The sequence below is a fragment of the Aphelocoma coerulescens genome, chromosome 1A (genome assembly GCF_041296385.1).
Source record: "Aphelocoma coerulescens isolate FSJ_1873_10779 chromosome 1A, UR_Acoe_1.0, whole genome shotgun sequence".
Taxonomy (NCBI): domain Eukaryota; kingdom Metazoa; phylum Chordata; class Aves; order Passeriformes; family Corvidae; genus Aphelocoma; species Aphelocoma coerulescens.
The window spans coordinates 31326992-31353732 of record NC_091014.1 but is presented as its reverse complement, the minus strand read 5'-3'; the positions used below and the strand labels follow the sequence as shown (position 1 = coordinate 31353732).

The 26741-nt window shown below is 38.3% G+C and overlaps 1 protein-coding gene across 2 annotated transcripts in view; it reads left to right on the top strand.

Moving 5' to 3' along the window:
* The window catches only part of NELL2 (neural EGFL like 2), a 141599-nt gene that overhangs the window by 23019 nt on the left and 91839 nt on the right, over positions 1-26741 (top strand). For both annotated transcript variants that reach the window (XM_068997901.1, XM_068997892.1), the window contains exons 4-9: positions 8874-9047; positions 9157-9253; positions 11026-11098; positions 11267-11349; positions 12347-12475; positions 13722-13824. In XM_068997901.1, coding sequence (XP_068854002.1) covers positions 8874-9047; positions 9157-9253; positions 11026-11098; positions 11267-11349; positions 12347-12475; positions 13722-13824 — 659 coding nt within the window. The remainder of the gene's footprint in view (positions 1-8873; positions 9048-9156; positions 9254-11025; positions 11099-11266; positions 11350-12346; positions 12476-13721; positions 13825-26741) is intronic.

Below are 26741 nucleotides of genomic sequence, written 5' to 3'. Positions count from 1 at the left end.
ACATTAAGAAGATAAATATCTTTAATTGTGTTAATGAAGGGGGATACCTTAAGTCTGAGCAGAAACCCTGTTAAACAGATTGCTCTGTGTTTCATCTTTCAGTTTAAGCTGTATTATCCTCCTCACTTCACTTCTGAATTTATCTCACCTTCTTCTTGATAAAATAGTCGGCAGAGAGATGATTTTACTCGGTGATGGGGTTGTAATATATGTTTGGTCTTGCTTTTCCATCATATATTTTTATTTAATTATCAGCAGTGGAGAGATATAATAAAGCTTTTTGCTCCTTTTGTGGTTAGATGGCTTTATGTAACTAATCTTGTATTTGTATCTCTTGAGATACTTCATATTAGGCCCTTAAAGGATGAAACTGCATGGTTGTAGTTTAACCATTCTTTCCTTTGGTTAGTGCTTTTTATATCCTGGAACTGAGAGCTGAAATCAGTGGAATATTATGGACAGGCATTCCCTACACTTAATTTGTATCTGTACTAATTTATTCATTTTCTGCCTTCCTTAGCATTTGTTTTTACAGCAGTTGGTCTCTTTTGATTATCTGCTGTCAAATGGGCTGTGCTGTGCAATGGTTTCAGACCTCTTTCAGTATGTAGGAGGAACTTATCTGTGACATTTTCTCTCGTACTGATTTATGCTGCAAGGAGATAAGTTGTCAGAGGTGAATTCCCCATGCATGAATTTTGTTCTCTCATTTGACCATTGTATTAAAATAGAGGTGGAACTGTACGTTCCCTGCTTTTGATGTATGAGTGTTGGTATTTCTGGACTGCAGTGTGAAGTGTCCTCTCTGACACCACAAAATCTGCTGTAAACCTCTTACAGTGAGAAAAGCTTTCAGTATTTACCACTTAAGCCAATATTCACCAAGCCAATAATTGCAGAGCAGATGTTAGGTAAGACTAATATGGGATTAATTTTCAAACATTAAAGTTGTGTATGGCTGTTTCCTATGCCAAAAGAGATAATAGCTTCTTTCTTCCTTTTAGAACACCCCGTGATCTTTGTTGGAAGAGTGGAGGGTTGTGGTGTTCTGTATTTTAGTTTTTTGGTATTAAATCTTAGTTTCTGTTTCTTACTGGTCTGATAATAATTATGAACCCTCTGGAATTTGTTCGTAACAGTCAATTGCTTTGGAATTCTTCTAGAGATTTTAAATTTCTCCATGTCAGTCTTCTATTCTTTTGATGCAGTTTGCATGTTTTATCAGAGGTGTCAAAAAAAAGGTATTTTCTTTCATTCATTTGCTGCTTTTCCAGTGCATGAGAATATTCTGTGGGACAAAGGATTCTCTGTGTAGACACTGACAGCTTAACCAGGCTCTTTGTCTCAAAAGAAAAAAGTTCCTTGTTTGTGTTGGTTTGGGAGATGTAATTTCTATCCCTGAGTATGGGGTTGGATGGAAATATTTGTAAAGCAGTCATTTTGTGTTATACTCTGTTTAATGCCTTCATGGTGTTAGGAGTGACCTGTTTCTTTAAGTGCTGGCTATAAAGGTTATTATAAAATTGATTGGTGCCATGTCATTGTTGCTTGGATTTGGGGTCTTTTTGCTTCAATTTAGTTTATACTCTGTGACCAAAAAAAAAAAAAAAAGAAAAAAAAATGGCAGTAGGATGTAAATTTCTGTAGTTCATGTACCTTACTGTTCCATAACTTTTGTTAAATCAAGTGAGGCCAGCCTGTCTGGTATAAATCATTGCAGTACCAACTAATCCAGTGTGAATTGTTTGAAAACATCTTACAGAATGCTTATATGCCCCTGGAACGTATTACTTGAATTAAGACTAGTGACAGGCCTTTTGAGTAAAAGACAGAAGATTTGTTCTTTCCTATGACATTGAAAACCCCCACTGAAATAGTTGAAATGTGGGTTTTGACAGATTTTGTTATTCTGATATTGTTTATAAGGCTTTCTATGAACAAACAAACAAATCTGTATTCTTTTGGGGCAGGAAATGGGAGAAGTTATGTTGAAACTGCCTTTCTCTTTTACTAATACATCTATTAGAAAATTGTTCATTGTATTTGCAGTCCTACAATATTTATTGTATTGTAGTCCATGGAGAAACTTTGTCAAGAAATGGGAGGCATGGTTTATGCCATTTGTTTCTACAGTGTTTGAGTTGAGAAAGTTCTTCCTGTGTTGATTTTTAGTAGAAGAGGAAGCTTCAGATAGGCAAGATTGATATTCCTGGGACTATGTGTTAGTGAAAATAAAACAGAAGTAAATACACTGATAAATGGGGGGTTAGTGAGAGAGATGAGGGGAATGAGAGCAATTGCTCAAGGACAAGAATTAGTGTTTCAAAATTATTTTTTCTTTTGGGAATTTGATTTCATATCCATGGCTCACATAGGGATGGCATGGACAATGTGCTGGAATACTGGGGTTGAATTTTTCCAAGACCAAGCCAACACCTTTTGCAGGAATAGCTTTTTTTTTGGAGTGCTTTGAAGAGCTTGGTGGGGCCTCAGTTCCTGCTTCTGTCTCTTTCCTATGTGTTGTGGAAAGGCTGACTGGGAGCCTTGCCTTGTCATCAGCAGTATCATTGGAAGGTCTGGAGTGTCTTGCTCTTCTGATGGCCGTGGGCTCTTGGATCATAGCACTAAACCCAGCAGAAGCTATGTAGAATCTGCAGTGGGGATAAGGTGAGATTTTGCCTCCCTGATTTAGTTGACCTCAGGTTTTGGGAGGTCATCAGAGAGATGTCTCATGTGAGAGGCAAATTCTTGACTTCAAAGCCAGCAAAGGCTTCCAGGCCACAGCAGTGCCACTGAAATCAGATGAGGGGCTGCAAGGAGTTGATAAAAACAATATCTTATTGACATAGATTTATTTTCCTGCATGCTTTATTAGTTTGAATCGGGTACGGACACTGAGGGGCACAGTGATGGAAAGGATGTGAACAGCCTCACGTTTTTTTCCTAACCTCCACCTGCACATCAGGGTATTGCAACCTCATTTTCCTAGCCACTACCTTGTGCTGTGGCTTCTTTCTGTCTGGAGAGAAGCTGCAGTGCTGTGCAGTAGTAGTTTGTGCAGGTGAATATGTGCAGATGATGCCTCTCTGCTCTGCCAGTTCTCTCTGGCCTGCTTGTTCTGTCCCATGAACGTGCCAACAAGGAGGGTGTTCTTCCATGCATGTCCCAGCACTGGGCTCTGTCGCCTGAGCACATCAGGAATGCACCTTCCTCCTCCACAGCTGTTCTTTGTAGGTGTCCAGTGCAAGCAGCAGTGCTGTGGTGAAACAAGGATGAAATGGTTGACTGTTTTTTGTGGTAGAAGAAAATAAGAGATATGTAAATGCCAGAATGATCAGCAGCTGTCTGGCTGGGGTGCTTCAGACCCATTTTCCTCACATGGTTAATCTCTACTCTGCCTGATTTGGAGCAGGAACTTGAACTTGGTTTTTTTTCCACCTGAGACAAGTACGCTGAGGAATGTCATTCTCTTTTTTTTTTCTCCACTTGATGCAGTGCTGATGCAGAGTTGTTGGCAGTGCCTGGCAAGGGCTGTGCTAGTAAACCAAACAGTGCCCAGGCTGGAGCATTGGCCTGCTGTTGTCCATTTTGCATAATTGTTAGCATCCTCCTTGACATGCATTTGTCTCCTGCAGTTATCTTGCAGATAATGTCAGGGCAGTCTGTGAAGCAGCATTGGCCAAGGCCTGTTCCTACCAGTCGGTGTGAAAAAGCCCACCAGTTTCAGGGAAAAAGTGTGAGAGATCACCAAGATGGATATGAGTTGGAGTGGAGCACTAGTTTATAATACAAAACTTGAGAGGCTGGTTTTGCTGTCCCGTTGTTTATACACTTTGTGTCGATATGGGTAATACCCTGTTCTAATTTTGAGCTCTCTTCACTTGGGATCTCTGCTTTCATATGGGTAATAATCATGGCATTAAAGATATTTGAGAAAGTCTTTCAGAGAATCTTAGATTTGCTCTCTGTTTCTCTCCCATTTTAGGAAGCATATCACCCGAGACCCCACAGGCTTTGCTGTGAGAATGTTTGTTTCTGTCAAAAGATTTGGTTTTAATGAACGGATCAACGCTCTTGAACGAAAATACCCTAATCAGAAAATTGCAGTATGTCTTTAAAACTGTATTCAGCAAAAGGAAGTGACAGAAACAGAATTGGTGGCTTTTCTGCCCATTGTGCACTTGAACTAAGGGCTACAACTTATCCAGAAAAGCAAAGACCATTTTTAAATTAAGCATTCCCTGATAAAAATGCTAGTCTTCTCTAGGTGGAGCTCTAGACAGAAAAGGGTAAAACCAGTAGGGTCAAGCAGTAGTGTGAGAGGTGGGAACTAGATTCTTACAGGTTAAAGGAAGCTACCACTTGTCTTTTCATATAGAAGATTTGGTTGAAAAAATGATAACCTATCTGGGGATATTTTGATGCCATGTTGTTCTAGGGGATGCACCAAGCAGTAAAAACTGATAGTTAATATTTCAGAACACTTAGTGTTGCTTCCAAATTAAATGTTCTGAAACATAGTAAAATGGAGCTCATGCTCCGTACTGCCCAGTCATGATACCACAGAAAAGAGCAAATAACACATTGCTGGATTTGGTAGTGGTGCTGCATGAGTTGCTTTTATATCTTCATAATCTACACCTCGCAGAATTGCTTGCTGCTGTTGTGCAATGAATAGGGTCTACTGAGTAGGATCTCCTTTTTTTTTTTAATGTTTTATGTAATTATACCTAGCAAAAAAGGCAGAGCTTTGATAGCAAAAATCTTCAGATAAAGATTTTTTATAAGTAATGGAGATAAGGATTTTAATTTTTATTAAGTACATATTGCTCTTTAATTTTAGTGACTTGCCTTTTTTTTCAGTGTAGATCAAAGAGCCATGAAGAACTATTTTAACATTGTACCTATAAATGTGAGTAGGAAAAGTTAAAAAAACCCACCACCCTGTAATAAATTCATAAGCAGACATGATATTTTGCCTTTAGCTTCTGAAATACTTGTCTACGTGCTGTAGATTGAAGTTGAAATTACTAGCTGCCTAGAGTAAGTATGTGTTACAGAGAAGTAAAGCTTTGTAAAGGGAAGGCACAGCTGAATTAGGGGTAGAAAAACATGCTGAGTGACTGTCGTGTGCTCACATCGTGGTGTATGGTGGTTGGTTGAATTATGTTTGTTATGCCTTAAAACTATGTAAACTGATAACTGGCTAACTGCTTAAGAAGGCTGGGTTTTTGCAATAAAGGGCTCTCCTTTGCACCTGACTGGGGACTCTGCGTTGCTCGTTATCGCAGCAGGTATGTGCATTTGTTGTGTGAGAAGGGATGCCAAATGAACAAGTGAGCCATCAAAGACCTTGCGTTGCCAGCACTGCCTGTTAGCTGGCATGGCCATACCTCCCTCTTCTCAAAGACTGCTACTCTGTGCACCAGGACCCTCTGGTGTTTCACCTCCTAAATCTCTAAGTTTTGCTGTACATCCTGACTTTTACTTCCACAGTCTTCTTGTGCTAGTCTGCCATCTCCCAAAGAGCAGGTCCTGCCTGGGCTGGTGTGACCACATGCCCTTTGCCAGGATGGTCATTAGAGCTCCACAGCTGAGCAGATTTGCTGACTGCCAGCTCTTACCTAGAAGTTACAATAGATCAGTGCTGGGCAGCAGAGAAATCATCACTGTTTTCTGTCTCAGATTCCTCCGGGGCATTTGAAACAAATTTCTTCCTCTTAAGGATGACAGGCTCATCCTTAGTCAGTACATTAGGGATTGCTGTCTGGCCACTTTCCAAGCAGAGTGGCTGATCTGCTATCGTGGCCTTGGCTGTTGCCTTTGCAATGATTGTGCACGCACAGAGCAATCTACAGAGATGTAGCAACCTTTTTTTCTAGGTTGGCACTTTCTTCTTTGTGTGTCATAGAACGCAGAAAAACCTAAGCACATATCATCTCCCTGCGAAGTTAAATCCAAGGTTAATCCAAGGCGGGTGTGGTTTTTTTGAGGAGCTAAAATCAAGTAGGCTGGTACTGATTAAACAACAGGAGAGATTATGAATTGTAGAAAGAGAAGTGCAGGTTCTGCTGTTGTTTTGGGTTTCTCATTGTGGCTTATTTTTCACTCCAAGAGTCGTTTGCCTTCTGCAGCATAGAACACCTTGGAGCTGTTGGGAGAAGCATCTGATGTTTAAAATGGGATGTCTTGGGCTGCTGCTCTCCCTGCAATGAGTGGGCTGGGCTAGGCTGGTGTGGACAAGAAGCTGGTGACTCAGCTGATGAGGTTCCTGTGAAGCTTTTCAGTAATGAGATTCTTGGCTAGAGAAGACTGCAGTACAATGCAGTTACTCTTTCCTTTGGGAGCATGTCCTTCAGGCATTAAAAGCACCCTCCTTTCTTTCTCAAATGATTAGTAAGCCTGAGTGTGCAGAGAAGTGCAGAGTGTTTTTGTCACCAGAAATGAATTTCTAAAATCCAGGTCTGTTAATGCTTAGCGTATTTTCTCAAAGAATCTTCCAAACCTTTGGAAACCACACACCCAAGTGTTGCAGCCTCACAGATGGAACAAGAAGCCTCACTGTGGGCAGACTTTTCATTTTCACCCATGTGTGTTTGTCAGTGCTGAGTCTCATCCCATCTCCTGAAACTCATGAGGCTGAGACAGAGCCATGTAAGTCCAGGCAGTTAGACAAATGTAGAAAAGGAGAATAGCAAGCACAGCATTTTGTAAAAAATGGAGTGGAAATGATTAATTTTCACTTCTCTGTGTTTCAGTATCATGGCATTTGTTCAAGCTGAAAGCAATATTGCTTTGGCTGTCATTTCACTTGCTTTTCTAATTGTGTTTTGCTGCTGCCTGTACAGATTATTAATAACCATAAATTATTCTCCTAATAATTCTTCTAATGGCTATTATTTTCTTTTTCATTTTGATGCATGTTTTCTCATTTCAAAGGTAGTTATATTTGTTAGTTTACCAAATGGAAGAACAAAACGTATCGTCTGTGAATGTGAAAGCAGTGTGTTAATCACCATTAAAGCAAAACCACAAGTGTCCACAGTTTCTGCCCAGCTTTGTGTAGGAAAATTTCCTTGCTTATTACAGCATCATCGATTGTCAGCATCCTCTGTCAGCAATTCTTAATTCATGAAATTTGTACAGCAACGTCTTCTTTTTATTGGCAAACCTATGATTCATCTGCAGAGATTTCATTATCTTACATGCATAAGGGCAACACGAGTGTTTGTTTTATACCTTCTGTAGTGACTGTATGTCTACTAGTGTAGTTGTTGCCTGCCTGCCTGGAATTTCATGTGCTGGCATTAGTTCTGCTATTGACTTGGAATGAAGGAGAGCTCCTAGTTCTACCAGGAGATAATGTTTCAACATATCCATGCTATTCGTTTTCCATTTATTTTCTGCTGCTAGGTGGAGGTGCTTAAAAGTTGCTGGAGAAGTCCAGGTCTCTAATGTTCCCCTTCTCTTTTGGGTTGAGAGTAACCTTATTTTTATCCTTGAAGCTTCATTTCTGAAAGATAACTTATTAAGTTGACTGATGGTCTGCCACTATGGTGCAATTTTTCCAGCCAGGCCTTCAATTAGTTTCCACTTCTTGCCAATGCAAAAATTATTTTTGGGCCATGAGGAGGTAAATTGATTATAAAATTTATATCTGACTCTAGTTAACTGCTTTCTTAATACTGGGGAGGAAGAAGAAATTGTCCTTTGCTGGTTTTGCAAAAAACTAGTCGTTATTGTGCTGTTGATAGGTATGTTCCACTGTGGAACACCCTGAAGGAAGCAGGGATGTGCAGCAAGCCTTCTCCTAGCGATAATGATTGTACAGGATAGTTTTGATTTGGTCTCATTTTTACTCTTCAAAACCACAATCACTGTCTTTTCTATTCCTTAATGTAGATAGCCTGTTAAAGTAAATGATGTCATCCTGGAACACATGCACTCCGGTTACAAGCCACTGTCATGTCTGATTCAGATGTAGCCACAAAAATTCCTGTGTAAAATAATTTTCTTGGGGAATTTTAAAATGAGAAACTTAGTACTTAAAAAACAAATGGTTAGCCACGCTTTTTCCCAGATGTCCAACATGCGAGAGACAGCCTCAGAACTGAGTTTGGTTATGGAGTGCTTTTTAAATTGAAAGGCTGGAATTTCACCATCAAAGCTTGTGTTTGCAATCTGCTAGATTCACTTATCTCAGCACAGCTGCACTGCTGAGTTTTTGCTATATGTATACGTATTTGCATATATAGATGTGCATACATATATAGATGTGTATATATATGTGTGTACACCCACCCCACAAATACACATACTTATTTAACAAAGCAAATATGTACACATATATAAATTGTTCTGAAGACTTAGCATTTCTTGATTTTGTATATCTTTGGAGAAACTTTATTACAGAAAAGGAAAGAAGATGTAACAGTACATATAAAAGCAAACAAAGGAGTGTTCAGTCTCAGTCCTTACTTCCCTTGGTAATTACTAATGATGTCCTTGTTGCAAAACTTGGGGTTGTCTTCTGTGCATTCATGCCTTCACAGTATCCCTATTGTGCTTTCTTTGTATGAGGCAACTATTTATAATAGTGTAATTCAGATCATGTTATGGAAAATGGTTTTGTTGGAGGAAAACATATTTGACTTGGAATCTTGTATAGTGACATGAAAGTTTGAACCTGCCATTATTTGTCACTGAGAAGAGATGCAGTGGAAATCTGAAAAGGGTCTACTTTTGCCTTTGTATCTGCTTGTTTTTCTTCCTCTTTTAAATAGTTCCTGCATGATGATGGGAAGATGTCTTATGTAAAATGTTGCTGTGCTGATGAGAATGGTTCATGACATGATGATGCATTTATGGTACAGGTACCTGGAGCTGGAAAGCAGCGGTCATCGAAATGAAATCAGGTTGCATTATCGTTCAGGCAGTCATCGCTCCCACACAGAAGTATTCCCATACATTTTGGCAGATGATAAATGGCACAGACTTTCCTTAGCAATCAGTGCCTCTCACTTGATTTTACACGTGGACTGCAATAAGTAAGTAAAGAGTGTTGTTTTATAAGAAGTTGTCACATCTGGAGTGTTTGAGCTCTGAGTAAACTAAATGAGACAACTTGGGGTTCTAATTTCCCCTTCCTTTTTTTAGAATTTATGAGAGAGTTGTGGAGAAGCCTTTCATGGACTTACCTTTGGGTACAACCTTTTGGCTGGGACAGAGGAATACGGCACATGGTTATTTTAAGGTATGAATTCCCTGAAAGATAAACAGTGAACCTAAATAAAATGATTAAGGGATTGAAACATCTTTCATATGATGAGAGACTGAGAGATTTGGAATTGTTCAGCCTGGAGAAGAGAAGGCTCAGGAGGTATCGAGGGGATCTCTTCAATGTGTATAAATACCTGAATTTGTGGGGAGAATGAAGATGAGGGATCCAGACTTTTCTCACTAATGCCCACTGAAAGGCCAAGAAGCAATGGGCAAAACATGAAACTCCTGAAATTCCATCTGAATGTAAGAAAACAGTTCTACTGTGAGATTTGACAAAGAGAAATTACTATGGAGATATTCAAAAGCTATTTGGACTCAGTCCTGGGCAACCTGCTCTGGCTGGTCCTGCATGAGAAGGGAAGTTGGAGTAGATGATCTCAGGAGGTGCCTCCAAGCCTCAACCAGTTTACATTTCTGTAATCGTAACAGAGATCTTGGATTACTTTGAAATTTGCTATTGGAGAGCAGCAGACTAGCAACTAATTTTATCTTAACTAAGCATGGCATGTAAAGTCTGCCTGCAAGTATGGAATCTGTTCTTCTGGGTGAAATCATCCCTTTCCAGATATCATAGTTGAATTTCATGCTGAAATCTCCCTAAGTTCTTAACGACATGCAACTCTGCAGCTGTGTAACAGAAATGTAGTTGCTCATAATTTTGCAAACTTTATTGAAGGATCCCCAAAATTTTTTGTGGTTTAACCCCAGCTGGCACCACCTAGCCACTTGCTCACTCCCCACCCTGGTGGGATGGAGGGAGAATTGGAAGGGTAAAGGCTAGAAAACTCATGGTTTGAGATAGAGTTTAATAGGTAAAGCAAAGCTACACAAGCAAAGCAAAGCAAAGCAAGGAATTAATTCACCACTTCCCATGGGCAAGCAGGTGTTCAGCCATCCCCAGGAAAGCAGGGCTCTATCACCAGTAATGGTTACTTGGGAAGACAAATACTGCCACTCCAAACGTTCCCTGCTTCCTTCTTCTTGCCCCAGCTTTAAATGCTGTGCATGATGCCCTGTGGTCTTGGGTATGACCCCTTCTTTGGTCATTTGGGGTCAGTTGTTCTGACTGTGTCTCTCCCACTTCGTTGTGCACCCCCAACCTCCTTGCTGGTGGGGTGGTAGGAGGAGCAGAAACGGCCTTGTTGCTGTGTAATTTATGTAACATCCCTGTGTTATCAGCACTGTTTCCAGCACAAATCCAAAACACAGCCCCATACCAGCTACTTTTCTTTGAAGAAAATTAACTCTACTCCAGCCAAAACCAGCACAAACTCATTAAGGGTTTGCATTAATGTATTTTTCTTGACTCTAGTTTCTTTAATCTTCAAATCTATTTAAGAGTTATAGCTTGTAAAAAAATTTGCATATTATTTAAAAGAGTATTTCTAAGTAACTGAAACTGCAGCTGTTTTCAAATTACTTTTTAAAGGTCATTTGCAAGCTTTTCTGCAGTGACTAACTAAAAATAACAATGAATTCAAAACCACCAAACTCTTGCCACATAATTATATCTTGAAATTTAATCTTATGTCTTTAAAAATTATTCAGTATGCCTGTACATCTATTTAATTTAATTTCTGTTTATTCTTTTATCATTGAATTGGGTCCAGACAAGAAGCTGTTTATTCATAAGTGTAGTTTTTCTGTGTGGGCTTTAATGTTTTACATGGTGAATGAAATATAAACATAATTTTGACAGGTAAAAATAATGTATCCTTTTGTTTTCTCTCCACTTACACATAGGGCATAATGCAAGATGTGCAATTACTTGTCATGCCTCAAGGATTTATTTCTCAGTGCCCAGATCTTAATCGCAGTAAGTCTATTAATTCTTATATCGTAAAACGAAAGGTGTGCTTTTTACCTTCTTTCTGTCCTACAAGCCTTCTTAAAACCTTGAATTTAAGTGTATTGTTTGTCAACTTTGGCATGATTTCAACCTACTGTGAATTAATTTATTAACGCACATATTTTATTATTCTAGCATGCCCAACTTGTAATGACTTCCATGGACTTGTGCAGAAAATTATGGAACTGCAGGACATTTTAGCAAAAACATCAGCTAAGGTAATGTTTACTAGGACTCAAGTCATAGGAGAAGTGAGGACTGTCTTTTTAGATTATTCATGCTTATATGGGGTTGTGCGCATGGCTGTGTGCAGAACATTCCTTCATGGTATGTTTACATCTTTATATACCTGTGCCTAATGTTTATACATAAAAATTCTCAGTTCAGAGAGTTTTCTTGTGTTTTGATATTTTTATAGAATCATGTATTTTAGTAGTAAACAGCATCCAAATCCAAGAGTAAGGAAAGGGCTCACAGATATTCAAACACTACCTATTAGGCTAATAAATCAAGAAACCTAGAACGAAATAGGTAACTGTGCTTGTAGTGCTTATTACAAGACTCACCAAGATTTTTCAAGACCTGAGCTGCCAAAGGCACATTCAGACAGAATATATGCAAGACGAGGAACTAAGAATCCAAACCAGGACTTTCTTCTTTCTTTCCTGTAGAATATTACACCAAAAGCATTCATGTCTGCTGGTGAAAATAGACTACTCTGATTTTAAATGTCAGTTCTTTAGATATCTGCAGGAATGCTGTTATCTGGATGCTTTGATACACTAATGTTAAAAATGCTTGGCTGAAACGCAGAAAAACTGCTAGTGGAGGTTCTGAGCTTTATTTTCATTTGGCCGCTCTATCTGCAAGTACTTTATGTAGAGCAAGATTCTTGATCAGTTCACGAAACAGAGATGAGAAATCAGGAGCTGTACCCATCTTGACCTGCTCATTTTGTTTCATGACGTCCCTGATGTCATGATGATGAGAAAGATGAAATGCATTGTGTCTTACTTCTTAATTTCCGTCTCTGAATGACTGGTGGTTTAATCATGTTGTATTTAACAATAGTAGTTATATTGTCTCTGACTGCATTTTCCTAAATGTATTCTCTCATCTGCCTACTTGATGATAAGCGGGACAGTTTGAATTGTGTTTTTACTGATGTGGAAGCCACTTAAAAATTCAAAACATTTTTGTGAACTGTAAATACAGTTGTCTCAAGCTGAGCAGAGGATGAACAAGTTGGATCAGTGCTACTGTGAAAGAACCTGCACAATGAAAGGCACAACCTACAGAGAGTTTGAGTCCTGGACGGATGGCTGTAAGAACTGCACTTGCATGGTATGGCTATGGTTTGAGTGGAGAGTCAGGAACTCCAGTGTTTCCTCTGATTAGTTTTATTGAGGCAAATAATGAGAACTTTCAGATATATGCTAGGTACTAACAACAAAGATCTTTAAAATCTCTTCTAAATCTAAGGAATAGTATTAATAGATGTATTTTCCTATGTTTTCAGCATTGCTAGCATGTGTAGCTCCTGTATTTCATGTCACCTTATGCAGGTGCTAGGCAATATACTTAGCTATCATGTTATTCCCTTGCACCGAGTTGCAAACAGTTTCTCTGGAATTCTAATTCCTTGCTTTTTGTCACTATAAACGCAGCCTTTTTCATAGCAAATGATTTAATAGATCCCTTGTGTCTGATTTCCTTTGGTTGCCTTTGGTTACATCTCAATAAGTAATAAAAAGTAAAATGTCAGGGTCATGTGCAAGCTTTGTTATATTACAAATGAAAAAGATTTCATGGATGGAAGATTCCCAAAGGTATCACAACTCCAGATGTGATTGCAAGTATCCTTTTAGGTACCAGACTAGGGCATCTGTATTATTGTCCATTCATGTAAAATACTCTTTCATTCCATTTGAAATCATTAAATGCTTAATCCAAAGGCCATTAGAAATTGGTGAAAGGGCTTTTGTTGTCTGTACTGCACCTTGGATTGATTTGCTGCTATCTGTAATTTGCTAAAAGGGTCTCTTTAAGCTTAGTATTTTTTTGACCTTTATATTTCTGAAGGGATATTCATTTTGCTTTTAGTATTTTATGGTATAAAATCTGGCTGATAAATATTTAAAATTCTTTGAATTTAGTGTTAAATTCTATACATATTTTTGACCTGGATTTTTCTCACAGCTCTAATATTACTACCTTTTAGAAATATATTGTCTCTGCCATAAAATCAGAAGGCAGAGTATTGTTCTGTGCAGTTGTTATTTCACAGTAATCTGTCAGTTTTTTGCTGATTGGCAGAATGTTTTGCCTCCAAATAGATTTGCCTCTAAAAAAAAATTGATCATTATCATCTCAAAGAGAACATCATTCATTTAAAAAGATTGTGTGTGTGACATTCTGAAGAAATGCTTTCTGTTCTTGTAGTTATTAAAAGACCCACATTAAACTGTCTTTTTTGGATGTTGTTAGAAAGTTCATTGCATTTAAAAATAGATTTTCAAGTTCCTGTGTTTGAGAACATCTCTGCTATTGCTAAATAAAACTGCCAGTTAAGCACCTTTTATTCTCCTAGAACGGTACTGTGCAGTGCGAGGCTTTGATTTGCCCCCTTGCTGACTGTCCACTTAAATCTGCCCTGGCCTATGTGGATGGCAAGTGCTGCAAGGAATGCCAATGTAAGTTCTACTGTTGTGCCTCTTGCTAATGAGTGCTTTGAAATCTTAAAGAATATGAACCTTTCTGTAAATATGTCAGTGGAAGAACTGGTCATTAAATAGCTGGGTTGTGGAACTGGGGAACTTGGACTTCTCTGAAGTGTTCTGGGAAATTGATAACCAGGAGGTTTTAATATTTAATATGGGGACATTTTAGTTTCATTTTAGTTATGTTATTTTTATTTAGCACAGATATTTATTCAAAATTTAAAAAGAAAAAGAAGTCGCTTATAAAGCTTTCTGCAGGCTTTCATTATCTATGTTTTAGACCAAACTGCTAGAAATTCAAGAACAATTGCCTGGTGTGTTTTTTGACCAGTGTCTCCAACACCTTTATCACAAGAAGAGTGTACTACCAACCTTATGTTATAGAGCTTAGAAATGGAGGTTCAGATTTATGATTCTTCTTCTGTAGTTAAGAGAAAAGAAGAAACCAGCAAAACCCAGACACCTAGAAATGTTATTTCACAAAAGGTCGTAAAAGAATTAAAGGAAAAATGGAAAAAGGTGATGTAATACCTTTTATTATCATTTAGGATCAGATACATGATTAGGTTTTATAGCATTTTGGTTTTGTTGCAAGTAGGGCGAGAGAAGGGGAATTTTAGGTTAATCACAATCTAGATGGACTATATATAGTATTTCAGATTGATTATGTATGTATATTCCGTATGTTACGGTTAGTTATTTCAGACTACGGTAGAATCCATTCTTGAAATTGAGCATGACATGCACACGCTTCTTTATTCTGTAAGTGTTGAGATTTTTCTGTGTGGTTTCATCACTGTTCTACTGCTTTATAAAACTTCTTACAGAGTATAGAGAAATACACAACTGGTTAAAATGACATGTTGTAAGATAAAATTCCGGAAGACGTTTTGTTCTCCATTGATCTAGCTCCCACAGGAGTTTATTAATATTTAATTGTGGTAGAAGTTACACAAACCATCCCTTTTTATGAAACCTTATTAACTTACTCAAGTAGATTAATTATAATTAAGAGGAAATAAGAATTCAAATCCTTTTTTTTAACCAACTACACAGAATTTCCATGCATATTAGATGACTCAGGGAGCTCGTAATTCAGGGAGGTGAGATGTGTGGCATTCAAGGCTCTATTTCAGGCTGTTTGAATCACTGACTGTGGTGGCAGAATTTGAAAACCTGATCCTCTGGAGTATGTTTTTGTAATGTACTGCCTGTCCATTGAGTTGGGAATTCTCCATCCAGATGTTAATGGGGAAGCACTCACATCATATGACTTCTTCCAAAGTTGTTTTTATTGGGAGTCTTGACAAAAGTCAAGAAATGTGAATGAGCATATGGGCACAGATCTTGTTATAGAGCATAGATACTTCTTTGAATTAAGATGCAGTTCTGGTACAGCACACTGATGTTTACTCTAATATTTCCTGTTTGATATTCTTAATATTATCAGTGTCTTAGCTTTCAGTGTTGCTAATTTGATGCCAGTACATAATTAAATTTAGAACTAACATGCACACATACTACTTTCTTGACAAACTACCAGAAAAATAATTAGATCAGAAAATATAAATAAAAATGGCTTTTGAAAATTTTTTCCTAATTTCATCTAGGTTATTTAAAGTGACTTTTAAAATAAATCACAGAATTTTTAAAGTGGCTCAATTTTGGGAACCAAAGGACAGAGAATGTGAATTGGAGTCACATTGACAAGGTAGTTAATTCCAGTGAAAGAGAGGAAGTTAGAGGCAATGGAGGCTGCAAGACTCTCACTTATTCTCCAGGCCATTTTGGAGGAAATGCTAAGTTGTCTCTGAGTTCATATACATGTGCCAGCTGTATTCTATCTTGGTGTCTTCAGGTCAGGGTCTGAGCTGATGGACGTCAGTGTGCTCGGTGAAGTTGGTTCTTGCTAGAGGCATCAAAGCTGTGTTGCTCCATTTGGACAGGTTCTGAGAATAACTTAATTGTTTTCAATGCTTAGAACAACAGCAAAGGATGTAGCTTCAGACTAGATAATATAGAGTGAACACAGATGGCTTATAATTGGGAAAACAGCTAATTAGGGGGTGTTGCTCATGGAGCCATATCCTTGGGTTTGGACAAGCAATCATAACTGCTGAGAAAAAATAATGCCTGATAGACTGTTCTTTAGCTGGATTTTGTATTTGTTTCAAGACAGAACATGTATGGATATTGATGTTTCCTTCCTGGTATTTATGTTATCTCATACCAGATGATGGGTTGTTTCTGCCAGACTGTTGTTTGAGTGGTGCCCAGGCAGTGACAGCTGCTGGAGCCTTGTGGCTGAGTCTCGCTCCCCCAGGGCTGTGTGCTTCCCTCTACACTTCTTCCTTTCTTTTGCTGGTGTTAAAACAAAGTCACTAAAAATCAAAAGAGTGAGATTGGATTTAGTGACAGCTGGCAGAGAAGAGTTAAGAATACAGCACTTCAGGCTCTTTCAGTGACCAGCAATCAGGCTTTCTGGAATTTTTGTTTTATTTTGTTTGGTTTTTAAAAAAAATTTATTACCCCTCAGTGACTGAGGATGGAGTCATTCTGCATGGCTTTAGGCATGCAGAATTTGGGAATACAATCTGAAGTTGCTTCACATATACTAGCAAATAAAATAAGGCACAGTCCTGTGGCACTTGTGGCTCTCTTCTCCTTTCCCACCCCCAGCAGATTATCTGCATCCAGATGGTTGACTGGGAATGGCCTCTGATCAGGGCTCTACCCCAGCTTGTGCCTGGCACTGTTTCAGAGCATCTTGGCTGGTTCTGGCTGACATGGTGCCATGATGTGTGCTAACACTCAACCTGCAGGGAGAGTTACATGCCATAACCAAGTGTTTTCAAGCCTGTTGTCTTTTGCTGTTTCGTTTACCTGTTGTGTTTCATTTACTAGTTGTGGACATCACCAATTTGGCTCTCTTGATAACCAGCTGAAGAGACTGGCACCTCCAGAAGGCACTTGGTGCTTTGAGGGGCTGGAAGGGATGGGATTAGTTACTTTCTGGAAGTGGGCATCTCCTTCCATAGGTTGGATACAGAGCCCAGGTGATTAGATTATATACTGAACTTTTAGACAGCTAAAGTTGTGAGACTTATCTTACATCAGTTACTGTGATGTATATCAGGTGTGTAAAATAGGAATGTAAAGTGCTGGATTTTCAAGCCTGGTTCTGGCATTAAACTGTTATGCTAAGAGATTTTCCCACGCTACCAAATCCTAGGGATTAAATTTCAGCCGAATCCAGCATTTACATTTTGGACGATGAAGCTTTGTTATGTCTTGTTTGATGACATTTTCAACACTTTGGAAATTTCAGCACAACTGACTCTTCATGTTTTTCTTAAATGTTTAGTTCAGGGAAGAACACTTAGTAAGGAATGGTTTAGATTTTGTTTTTTAAACCAATATTGCTTTGACTTTGTTTCTTTTTGTGAGCCAAAAGAAAGCCACAAAACAAACAAAAAACCAAACCCTGACCTTCTTTCCTAACTCCATACCTTTGTTTGAGGCCATTCAGACAACTTGTACTGTTTTGTCTTGTGTGAAGGTCGATGCTGGTAGCATGAGGAGTGGCAATGCATGCAAATTATCACAGTGTTTTCTATTAGCTGTAATGGGTTAAAAGAAGCAGCAATCTTCCAGGGCAGATGAATGGGCCAGTGTGTTGGATATATGTTTCAGCTGCAGACAATATAAAATTCAGTCCAGTTACCATAGCTAACATCTTAGTTCATTGGGAGCTTCCTGTGGAGAATTGTTTGGAGCTGGAAGGCAGAGACTACTTTTTCTATGCTCAATACAATTTTAAAGCATTCTGAGAAGGTATGTGCAAATCATTAAATTTTTTTCTCCTCTGCAGAGACAAATGCTTTGTGTGGTGATAGGCCCCAATACAAATTGTGGAGAGATTAAGCTTCACTACTGACCCTATAAATATTGCTTTAGACCACAGACTTGGCTTGAGAAGTACAAGGACGAGTTCATTTATTTTAAGTGAATTGTGGAAGGACTGCCAATATCTTAGCAGCTGAGACAATTGGTGCTTGGTCAGCAGATCTTATTATGGTAATGTTATTATTAGATAGTGTGTTAACACTAAGGCATCACCTCCAAAAGCTATATGCATTCTTTTTTAAATGGAACTAGTGTGTTTTTAACAAACTAGCTGGGTTTTGTTTTTATAAGACCAGAAGTGATATTTGTGCCAGTATCTGGTGCAGTAATAAAGACTGATTTCCAGGAATAAATTGCTCTCTCCTCATCACTCTCCTCCTCACAGTGACACTGCAGATACTAATCGCAAACTATTTAATTCCATCCCAACAGATTCCAGTAGAGATTAAAATCTGAGCTATTATGCTCAAATCTGCAGGCTGTGATTTTTCCATATACCTGTTTGTTTGCTTTTTTTTCTGAGACAGGATATTTGGTAGGTTTCTGGTGCATTGTAGCCAAATCCACAAACAAGTATTTTAAGCAACTGTGAGAAGCATAGGGTTGTACTGGATCAGCTCACAGTTCTGGTGGTAGCAGGTGTGGAGAGAGTGTGTAAAGGGGTTCTATAACTTGGGAAGGATTTTTAAACAAAATAATTAAAACACAAATATGGACATTGTAGCTCTTAATAACATGCATGGATTTCTGATGCAGTGATCTGTCTTGCTATCTTGCAGAAACTTTTAATTTTATGATTAAAATTAAAGGCATTTCCCCTCTTGTTCTTCATAATGCACTCATTTTTCCCCCAAAGCTAGACACTCTTCTGCCAGCTCCAGCACGTGTAGCCTACTGACACAGAGAAGGAGCTGTGAAAGCCCATTTGCTTCTCCTTTGCAGTAGCAATTGACCAGCAAGAGTGCAAAATTTTTATCTAGAAACTTAAGGAATACTGGTTAAACTTACTCTGAAATTCATAATTTATTCAGGTGGTTTGAAGCATTGTGGACTTAAGCCTGTGTTGTTTACTGAGTTCCATCTTTTTACAAAATTGCCACTTTTTTTGTATGGGCTTTCATCCTCTAGACCTGGGTGACTTCCATCAGTAGCCAAGTGGGATGCCAGCCCCTGCCTCGTTCAGCTGAGTGCAGGAGAAGCTTCTGCATTCATTGTGGCACAGAGAAGAGGCTGCAGCTTGGAGAAGTGATTGAATGACAGGATTAGTCGCTAACTGAACAGGTCATCTTATTCTTGCAGTAAATGGGAAGGGAAATGGAAGAGCATCTCCAGCATCTCCAGCAGGCTGTCTGGAACATGCCGTGAGTCTGAGGGCTGTGGGCAGCCAGCAGGCATCAATACTGGAGGAAGAAGAGGCAGTTTTCAGCAGTCAAACAATGATTTCTCATTTATCATAGTTTTTAAAAAAATGCACACTTTTGAATATAAAGGAGAAGCAACTTTCTGGTTAATACAAAAAATAGTTGCTTTTTGATTTTAAATATTTATATGTGGCTTTTTAAAGAACATAAGACATGAATTCCATTCTATTGAGGTTTCTTTTTAATATGAAAATTCAGATAAATTAGCCTACTTCAGAATAGTATTAAAAGATACTTGAACTATAGCCAGCACTGGATTGTTTAGAGCTGTGTTATTTGCTATGACCTCCTGTAGTCAGCATGCAGAACTTCTGAATGTTATTTAGCAGAACAGTGTCCATTCAGCCTCTACTTTCTGGATTTTCTGTGCGGAAATAATTCACATCAACCTTATTTTTTAGGCTTTTGAATAACATATGATGATAATACCACATTGGAATGACAGATAAAAAGTATTATATACCCACTTGTACTACTGAGATGAATTACATTGTACTTTACTGACTGCTTAAACCATTTTATTACTTGTTGTGACTTCAAAAGAGAGTCAGTATCCATACTCATTTAGCAATAGGACACAAATAATTTTTCTAATTAAGTACTTCTACAAGAGAAAAAAACATGTCCTTGGACTTATGTAGGTTGATAAAATCAGGAGATGTTTTAGATTTACAAAGCTATAATAGAAAAGCCTACTTGATGCATGTGTCATTTGTGAATCCAGCATAGCTCCTACAATGTCAGTCTCACAAAAGGGTAGGAAAGGACCTCTGGAGGTCTCCTGGTCCAACCCTTTTGCTCAAGCAGGGCCATCTCAAGCAGGCTGCCCAGAACTGTGGCTTTTGAATTACACAGATGGAGACTCCACAATCTCCCTGGCAACCTGTGCCAGTGCTCGGTCACAGTAACAAAGTATTTTCTTGAGTCCAAATGGATTTTTATGTGTTCTGATTTGTGCCCATTGCCCCTTGTCCTGTTGCTGGGCACCACTGAGAACAGCCTATCTTTCTCTTCTTCATTCCCTTCCATCAGGAGTTTACACACTTTGGGAAGATCTTCTCAGGGCCTTCACTTCTCTGGGATGTCTAACATCTCAAGAAACGGAGACTCTTTAAGAATGTTTGGGGGGCTTTCCTATGCTGAAAGCCAGCTGAAGAAAATGGAAGGAATCCCCTTGGCTTTGGGAGGCAGGGCCAGTCTAACCCTTGACCCAAGGTTCTCTATCTCTGCTATATTTTCCATTGTAAAGCTATAGAAACTTTCAAACTACTTGTATACCATAGCAGTATTTGGTTTATATCTGTTAAGTAGCCAATGACAGAATTGTTAGGGGATTTTTGCTGCTGAGCATGTAGTCTCAGGTGACCTTTTTTCTTTGTAAGCTGGGCATTATTCCTCATCGGAAGGAAAACAGGGAGTCTTTTGACTTGCAATTCCCCTCTGAGAAGGAAACCCATTCCCTATGGGTCTGTTGTTCTCTATAAATTAAAATACAGCTTACAGTAAATTGAAATACAGCTTACAGCTCTCAGAATATTTTGCTCCTATGTTTCCTTTCCCCCTTCCCCATGTCCTTTGAATTTCATTGTTCCTTGTTAGCAAAGGAGGATTTGGGGAGTCAGTGGCTTTGCCTGCCTCAGATTTTACATGCCTCAGTGTGGCACCCTCCTAGGTGAGCAGCCTTTTAGCTATTCTGGACCCCATGCATTGTGGAATTCCACTAGAAGACTCTAGATCTGGAGGCAATGTATCAGTATATGAGGAGAACTCCAGTTAATGGTAAAGTCATCTTGTGTTAGTCTTACTTTGTGCCTGAGGAGTGAATAATAAAATAAAGTATGCTTAAGAAAATCCTTATTCATTAAAATGCATTACACTGGATATGTAGCAATCTGCACTAAAGAAGAAATTGGAAACATAATATTGGTAATTTTATTGGTAGAGAATTAAAAATATTTTTTTACATGGAGAATTTTGCTGTAGGCCATGCTCTACGCTCCTTATAACCTGTTTTGTTGAGTTCATGTGGAAAAAGAGCTAATATTTTCCATTCCTTTTTCATTATATTCTTACCAGGGAGTTAATAAAATACAAAACACCTGCAGCATATTATTATTTTAGTTTATTTCCAGTGCAAATAAAACATTAACATATGCTAGATATGAATATATTTGCTTTCAGACAGGTGGGAGTGGACAGATTGGCAGCGTTCCAGTTTCTAATAAGTTGGTACCCTAACTTTAGTAATGCTGATTTCACCAGAATTCACTTAGGTCGGTATGAAATAATAATTAAAAAAATCCTGGTTCTATTTATAATTACAGAAATCATCTAAGATGTGTGAGCATTCACATGCCTGGGTGTTGATTTCAATATGTTTGTTCTCACTAGTAATGTGCTTATGTCACTCTATACATGCATCATTGGTCTATGGGGTTCTTTTGTTTTAGGGTTATGGTGAGGGGAGTTGCTGGTGTTTTTTTTTTTTTTTTTTTTTTTTTTTGTCCCATAACCAGAAGTACATTGCCAAAACAGCAGCTTGTAGCTGATGTTCTAGTTTTTGCCTGGGTCTTTTATTATGTAGATCGTGGAAATACCTATAGTATCAGTAGCAAACATCTTCAATGGGTATGTGCTGTGAAAAAAAAGAGAAGTCTGCCTTAGCTGAAAACCCCAGAACTGCAGGTTTTGGACAAAGTCAAAGAAAAGTAACAAGGTGGAGGGAAAGAGTACTGATGGAGCTGGATAGAGTAAAGGCTCTGCAAAACCCAGCCAACCAACCAAATGAGATTCTTGGCCTGTACAGTTTTGCAAAGACCACTTCGCACCTGACATACTCTTATTCAGAACAGGATTGACAAGGATTGTTTGGATGGAAAGCTGTCCTAGGGGCGACACTGGTAGGAGATATGGGAGTGTACAAGAAGGCGTACATACAGTTTTTTGACATTGCCTGTGTCTGTGAAATGGAAAAACGAGAAGGTTGTGAAGGCTGAAACTCAATAAATAAATTATTGGAAGAAAACCCACCACAAAACTGTCAATAATGTGATGTTATTTCCCCTGGAAGGGATGGTAAAATATGAATGAAGTTGATTCAGTGAGATTAATATAAAATGATGTATACTGTTACCCTTTATTTGTCTTTTGTGAAGATAATGATTTAAACCAGTGGCTTTCAGTCTTTTGGACTGCAGAAATTTGACATTTTTTCAGTGGAAACATGTAGGGAATTAAACCATCTGTTGCTTGGTTTACTTCTCTTAACCACTGCTTGCAGCTATCTGAAGTGTGATGTATAGACCTCCAGGCTGTTATTGATCACTGTTTCTACATCTGTCAGCTCATAAAATATATTCAGCTTCAAATAATGGTCACTTAGTTCCATGTGAGACACAACTTTAAAATGAAAATCTTGGCAGATATGGTGTAACAGACCTTTATCCTGCTTTCCTCATCTGTTGCCTTCAAAAACATCATTGCAGTCCTCTTTATTTGAAGAGTTTCTGCAATTTGCTTTTGTCACTGTACCAGTCACAGGACTGTGTCTGTGGTGTTTCTGTGTCTCTGTTCCGCCTCTCTGCCAATACAGAGAATTTTTACTAATTTTTGCAGTTTGGGGGGGGGGGTGTTTATTTGGTACCAGTTTCCACTAAGAAGAAAGCCCTGGTCATTTATTTGGAAGGGTGGTTGATCATCCTAAGCCTTTCTCTACAGGGTAGCTGACTAGTGTATTTTCACCTTCTACTTGTTGAAATTATTTGTGTAAGTTTCTGATTGCAGATGAAAATTCTGGTTCTCCTCTTCTTGTTTTAAATTATTTTCAAGTATAATTTTGACTGTCTTCCCAGATTTAATTTAATTTGTGACATTTGGTTAAAATCTCTTAACATTATTTTACATCTAGAATTTTTTTTCCTAAGAGAGGAATAAAATTTGAAGATACTACTAGGCTTGCTTTTTTTCTGATGTCTAGTGTATACATATATAGTAGCGTTAGAATTACAGTGACATTATTGTTTGATGCAGTAAAGTGGGACAGAAAACACCTGGTTTCAGTTGTAAGATTTTTTTTTTCCTGCATCTTGAAATCAAAGCAAGTAAATATGCTTGACTCATCTGGAAAATAGGCACATATCTGTTTTTTCTAGTGAGTGAGCACTTCAAATCCTTTGAAGGTAGGGAAGATGAACAGGCATGCTTCTCCCTATGTTGTTATTACTTTGACAAAGACAGGTAAATTCAGATGTTATTTCCTTAAGATGTTTCTTTAGGTTATATTCATATTGACTAAAGTGCAGTATTTCTCTCTAGGCAAATTTTACAGGCATGTAAAGGGGGACTTTGTTTTGTAGATGTTTTCATCATGCTTTTATCTAGAAACCTTTGTAGATCCTCAAGGCAGCTAAATGAGAAATAAAATCTGAGTATAGCATAGAAGAGATAACAGTCTTGCATATGGTTGTTGTGAATTTCTCAGACAGACTTCTTAATAGTAGTAGCATATGACTTCAGAATGCTTAAATGTTGTCCATTGTCTTCTGTGACTCTGGAGGAATAGAGTTGGTAGTATGATGTAAGCACCTAACCACCCATTTTTCATTTCACTAGTTTTGCAGTATTCTGTTGGTGAGTTGCTGTGAAGAAACATGGGAGGACATGAATATATTTTAGAAGTAGATTAAAATAGACATATAAATCACTAAAGGAATCACATCCTTGGGGAATCACTGGTTCTATCAGTGCTAGTCACTTTTTAAACACCCTCTTTTAAGAGTGCAGGAGCAATTCCAGAATGTTAGAAGTCAAGCATGATGAGGCAGAAGGTTGGCTTGGCTGAAAAGGGATCTTCTTTTGGAGCTAAGGCAAAAAAGGAAGGTGTATGCCCAGTGGAAGCGAGGTCAGGTCACATGGGAGGAATACAGGGATGCTGTTTGCCACTGTAGGGAGAAAATTGCTGCAGCCAAAGCTCAGTTGGAGTTGAATAAGCTCCATATAGATAAACATACCTAGTAGCACTGTGTGTGAAGCATGTCTAATGGCTGGAAAGGTCCTCCTAAGGACAATAGGAGTATTAACAAATATGATTTTTTTTTTTAATTATTAGTGACGGTAAGGCTTTCTTTCACTGATGTAGTTCCCAAAGAATAAAAGTAGTAGTTACATTAACAGTTGCTATGAACTCCAGCTTATGGTTTTTCCGTGATGCATCGGCGTATGAACAGATGCATTTGGGAGAAATTAGCTGTGACATAGCAGAATCTGTGAACATCTGCTCCAGCTACTTTTAAATTTTTAATTATTTCAAATTCTGAACTGACTTTAGACATGAAGTATTGTGTTGTTTGGGAATGCACAATGGGTACGAGTAACTTCTAGGAGCCTTGAGAAACAGCATGTTAGATGTACATAGGTTTCTTTTTAAAGTTGACTTTTGAAAATTTCCAAAACTATTGGTAATACCTGATTTTTAAATGTTAGTTTTTGGTTAAATGTTATTTGATAATGAATGTTGAGACTGAGTATATAAAAAATTTAGAAAGCCAATTCACATAACCAGTTTTAATCACGATTTCCAAAAATGTGTTTACACCACTGTCTGTGTTAAAAACCTTTTGCTGCACTAATGCTAAGAACTTAGCTTAAGAATGTTAAATACAGTTCTCTGGAGTGTTTGTGATTATGCCAACTAATCCTGTCTTTCTGGCTGAAGGGAGGGATGGAAGGATTGGTAGATTCCTTATGTGGTAACAGAAGTGGATGGAAGAGGATTTGGGAGCATGGAACTCTGTCAGTTATTGTACAGAGCTAGATGCAGGTCCTTTGAAAGAAGTGAGGTTTAACAACAGCAATAGATGTGGTGCTCTACTCCTGGGAATGTCTAAGTACGTTAGACTGGCTTGTGCCAAGAAGGCAAATGTGAGCATTGCTGTAACAGCCAACTTAACCAGGGGTTGCTGTTTGTAGAAGTGAAAGCACTTGGATCTGAGAGGAAAATAAATACAGTGAGATGGATGCCGGGTCACAGGATGCTGTGCCTTCACTAGGGAGGTGTGTGCAGCAAAGTCACAGTGCAGAATTTCTAGCTAAAACATCTGTGGCAACTGTTCTGGACCAAGGAGAGTCTGAGAATGGAAGCATCTGTAGGGTCCCTGATAGTTGCTTAAATATGAGTGTAGCCTGTGAGTACTTAAATAATACAGCAAGCTGTTGACGAAAAACCCACATGACTGTTGGAAGTAGCTGTAAATTTTTGGAGCAGAAGCTGTGTAGAACCTTTGACTTGGGAGCATGGAAATATCACTTCCAAGTTTTTTTCACCCTAATAAATGCCCGTTTTACTATATTGTGGTGGAGCTTGTAGTTTTGTAGTTTGCTTAGGATCATTTTTAGTGCTGTCAAATGAAACTGTCAAAATCTGGGAAAATGCTGCTGCTCAGAGGTGCTTGCCTTTTACTGAACATTGTTCACTTGATTTGTGTCCACAAAGCTGCAGAAAGTCACCATCTCAGTAGTCACATGCAAAAATGTGTCTTTTAAAATTATGCATAATTGGTGCACTCTCTTTTATTTTCGTGGCAAATCTAAGCAAAATATCCTAATGAATAAAATGTATTATTTTATTTCCCTTCTGCCATCTGTTTGAAGTCTCTGTGGAGTGGATTACCAGTAACCCCCTGTAAGAGCAGCTGCAGGAGTAAATGCGTATCTTCCCGTGTCATGTCCATGGATGGTTTTAACTTATGGCAGTGGACAACACAACCTTCTTTTTATGTTGTAATGCTGGTTGGTGATAATCTGTTTAGCTCTCACAGATTTCAAAATACTGACTCAAAAGTGTTCAAGTCTATAGCAGTTTTTCATTAATTTCATAGATTCTCAATACTCAGTCCTAATCAGTTAATATCATCTTGCATATGGATGCCTGTGACTTGAGGCATTCTGATGGGTGTATGGGTGAGTTTAAGCATGTCTTGAAGTATAAAGTGCTCTGGGGAGGTGTCTAGTTTTCTAAACTCCGCTATTTTTCTCTTAACAAAGTTTTTGGAAAAGTATCTTTTACAACTAGCCCAGCAGTCCAGCTGAGAGAAGGTGGAACAAAGTAGAAATTTCCCTGTTATTAGTACCTGTCAGCAGTTGATAAAATACCTGTTTGCACCTTCACTTAATACAGCTATGTCACGGCTGTTGCGGATAGCTGATGTAAGGAATCTATCAGATAATGTCTAATCCCACCTTTATGGGGATTATGTAGGCCTGTAATATTTGCACTGGAGTTCTCTTGGTCTGTCAGACTATTGTGCTATTTTTAAACCTTTAATATAATTGTAATACGGTTGTCATTTAATTAATATTAACTTCAATTGCTTTTCTTCTCTTGACACCCTCTGAGGCTTTTGTCTTGGTGTTTGATTTTATAGTTTAACATTTCGCTGTGAAAGTTATTTGAGTATTGGATGGTCAACATAGTGAAATTGCCATAAAATGGGTGGGCATTTTGGTCACGTTAGTCATGCCCAAGTTTTTAAAATCCTATGTTTATACTCCAAAATACTCCAGTTA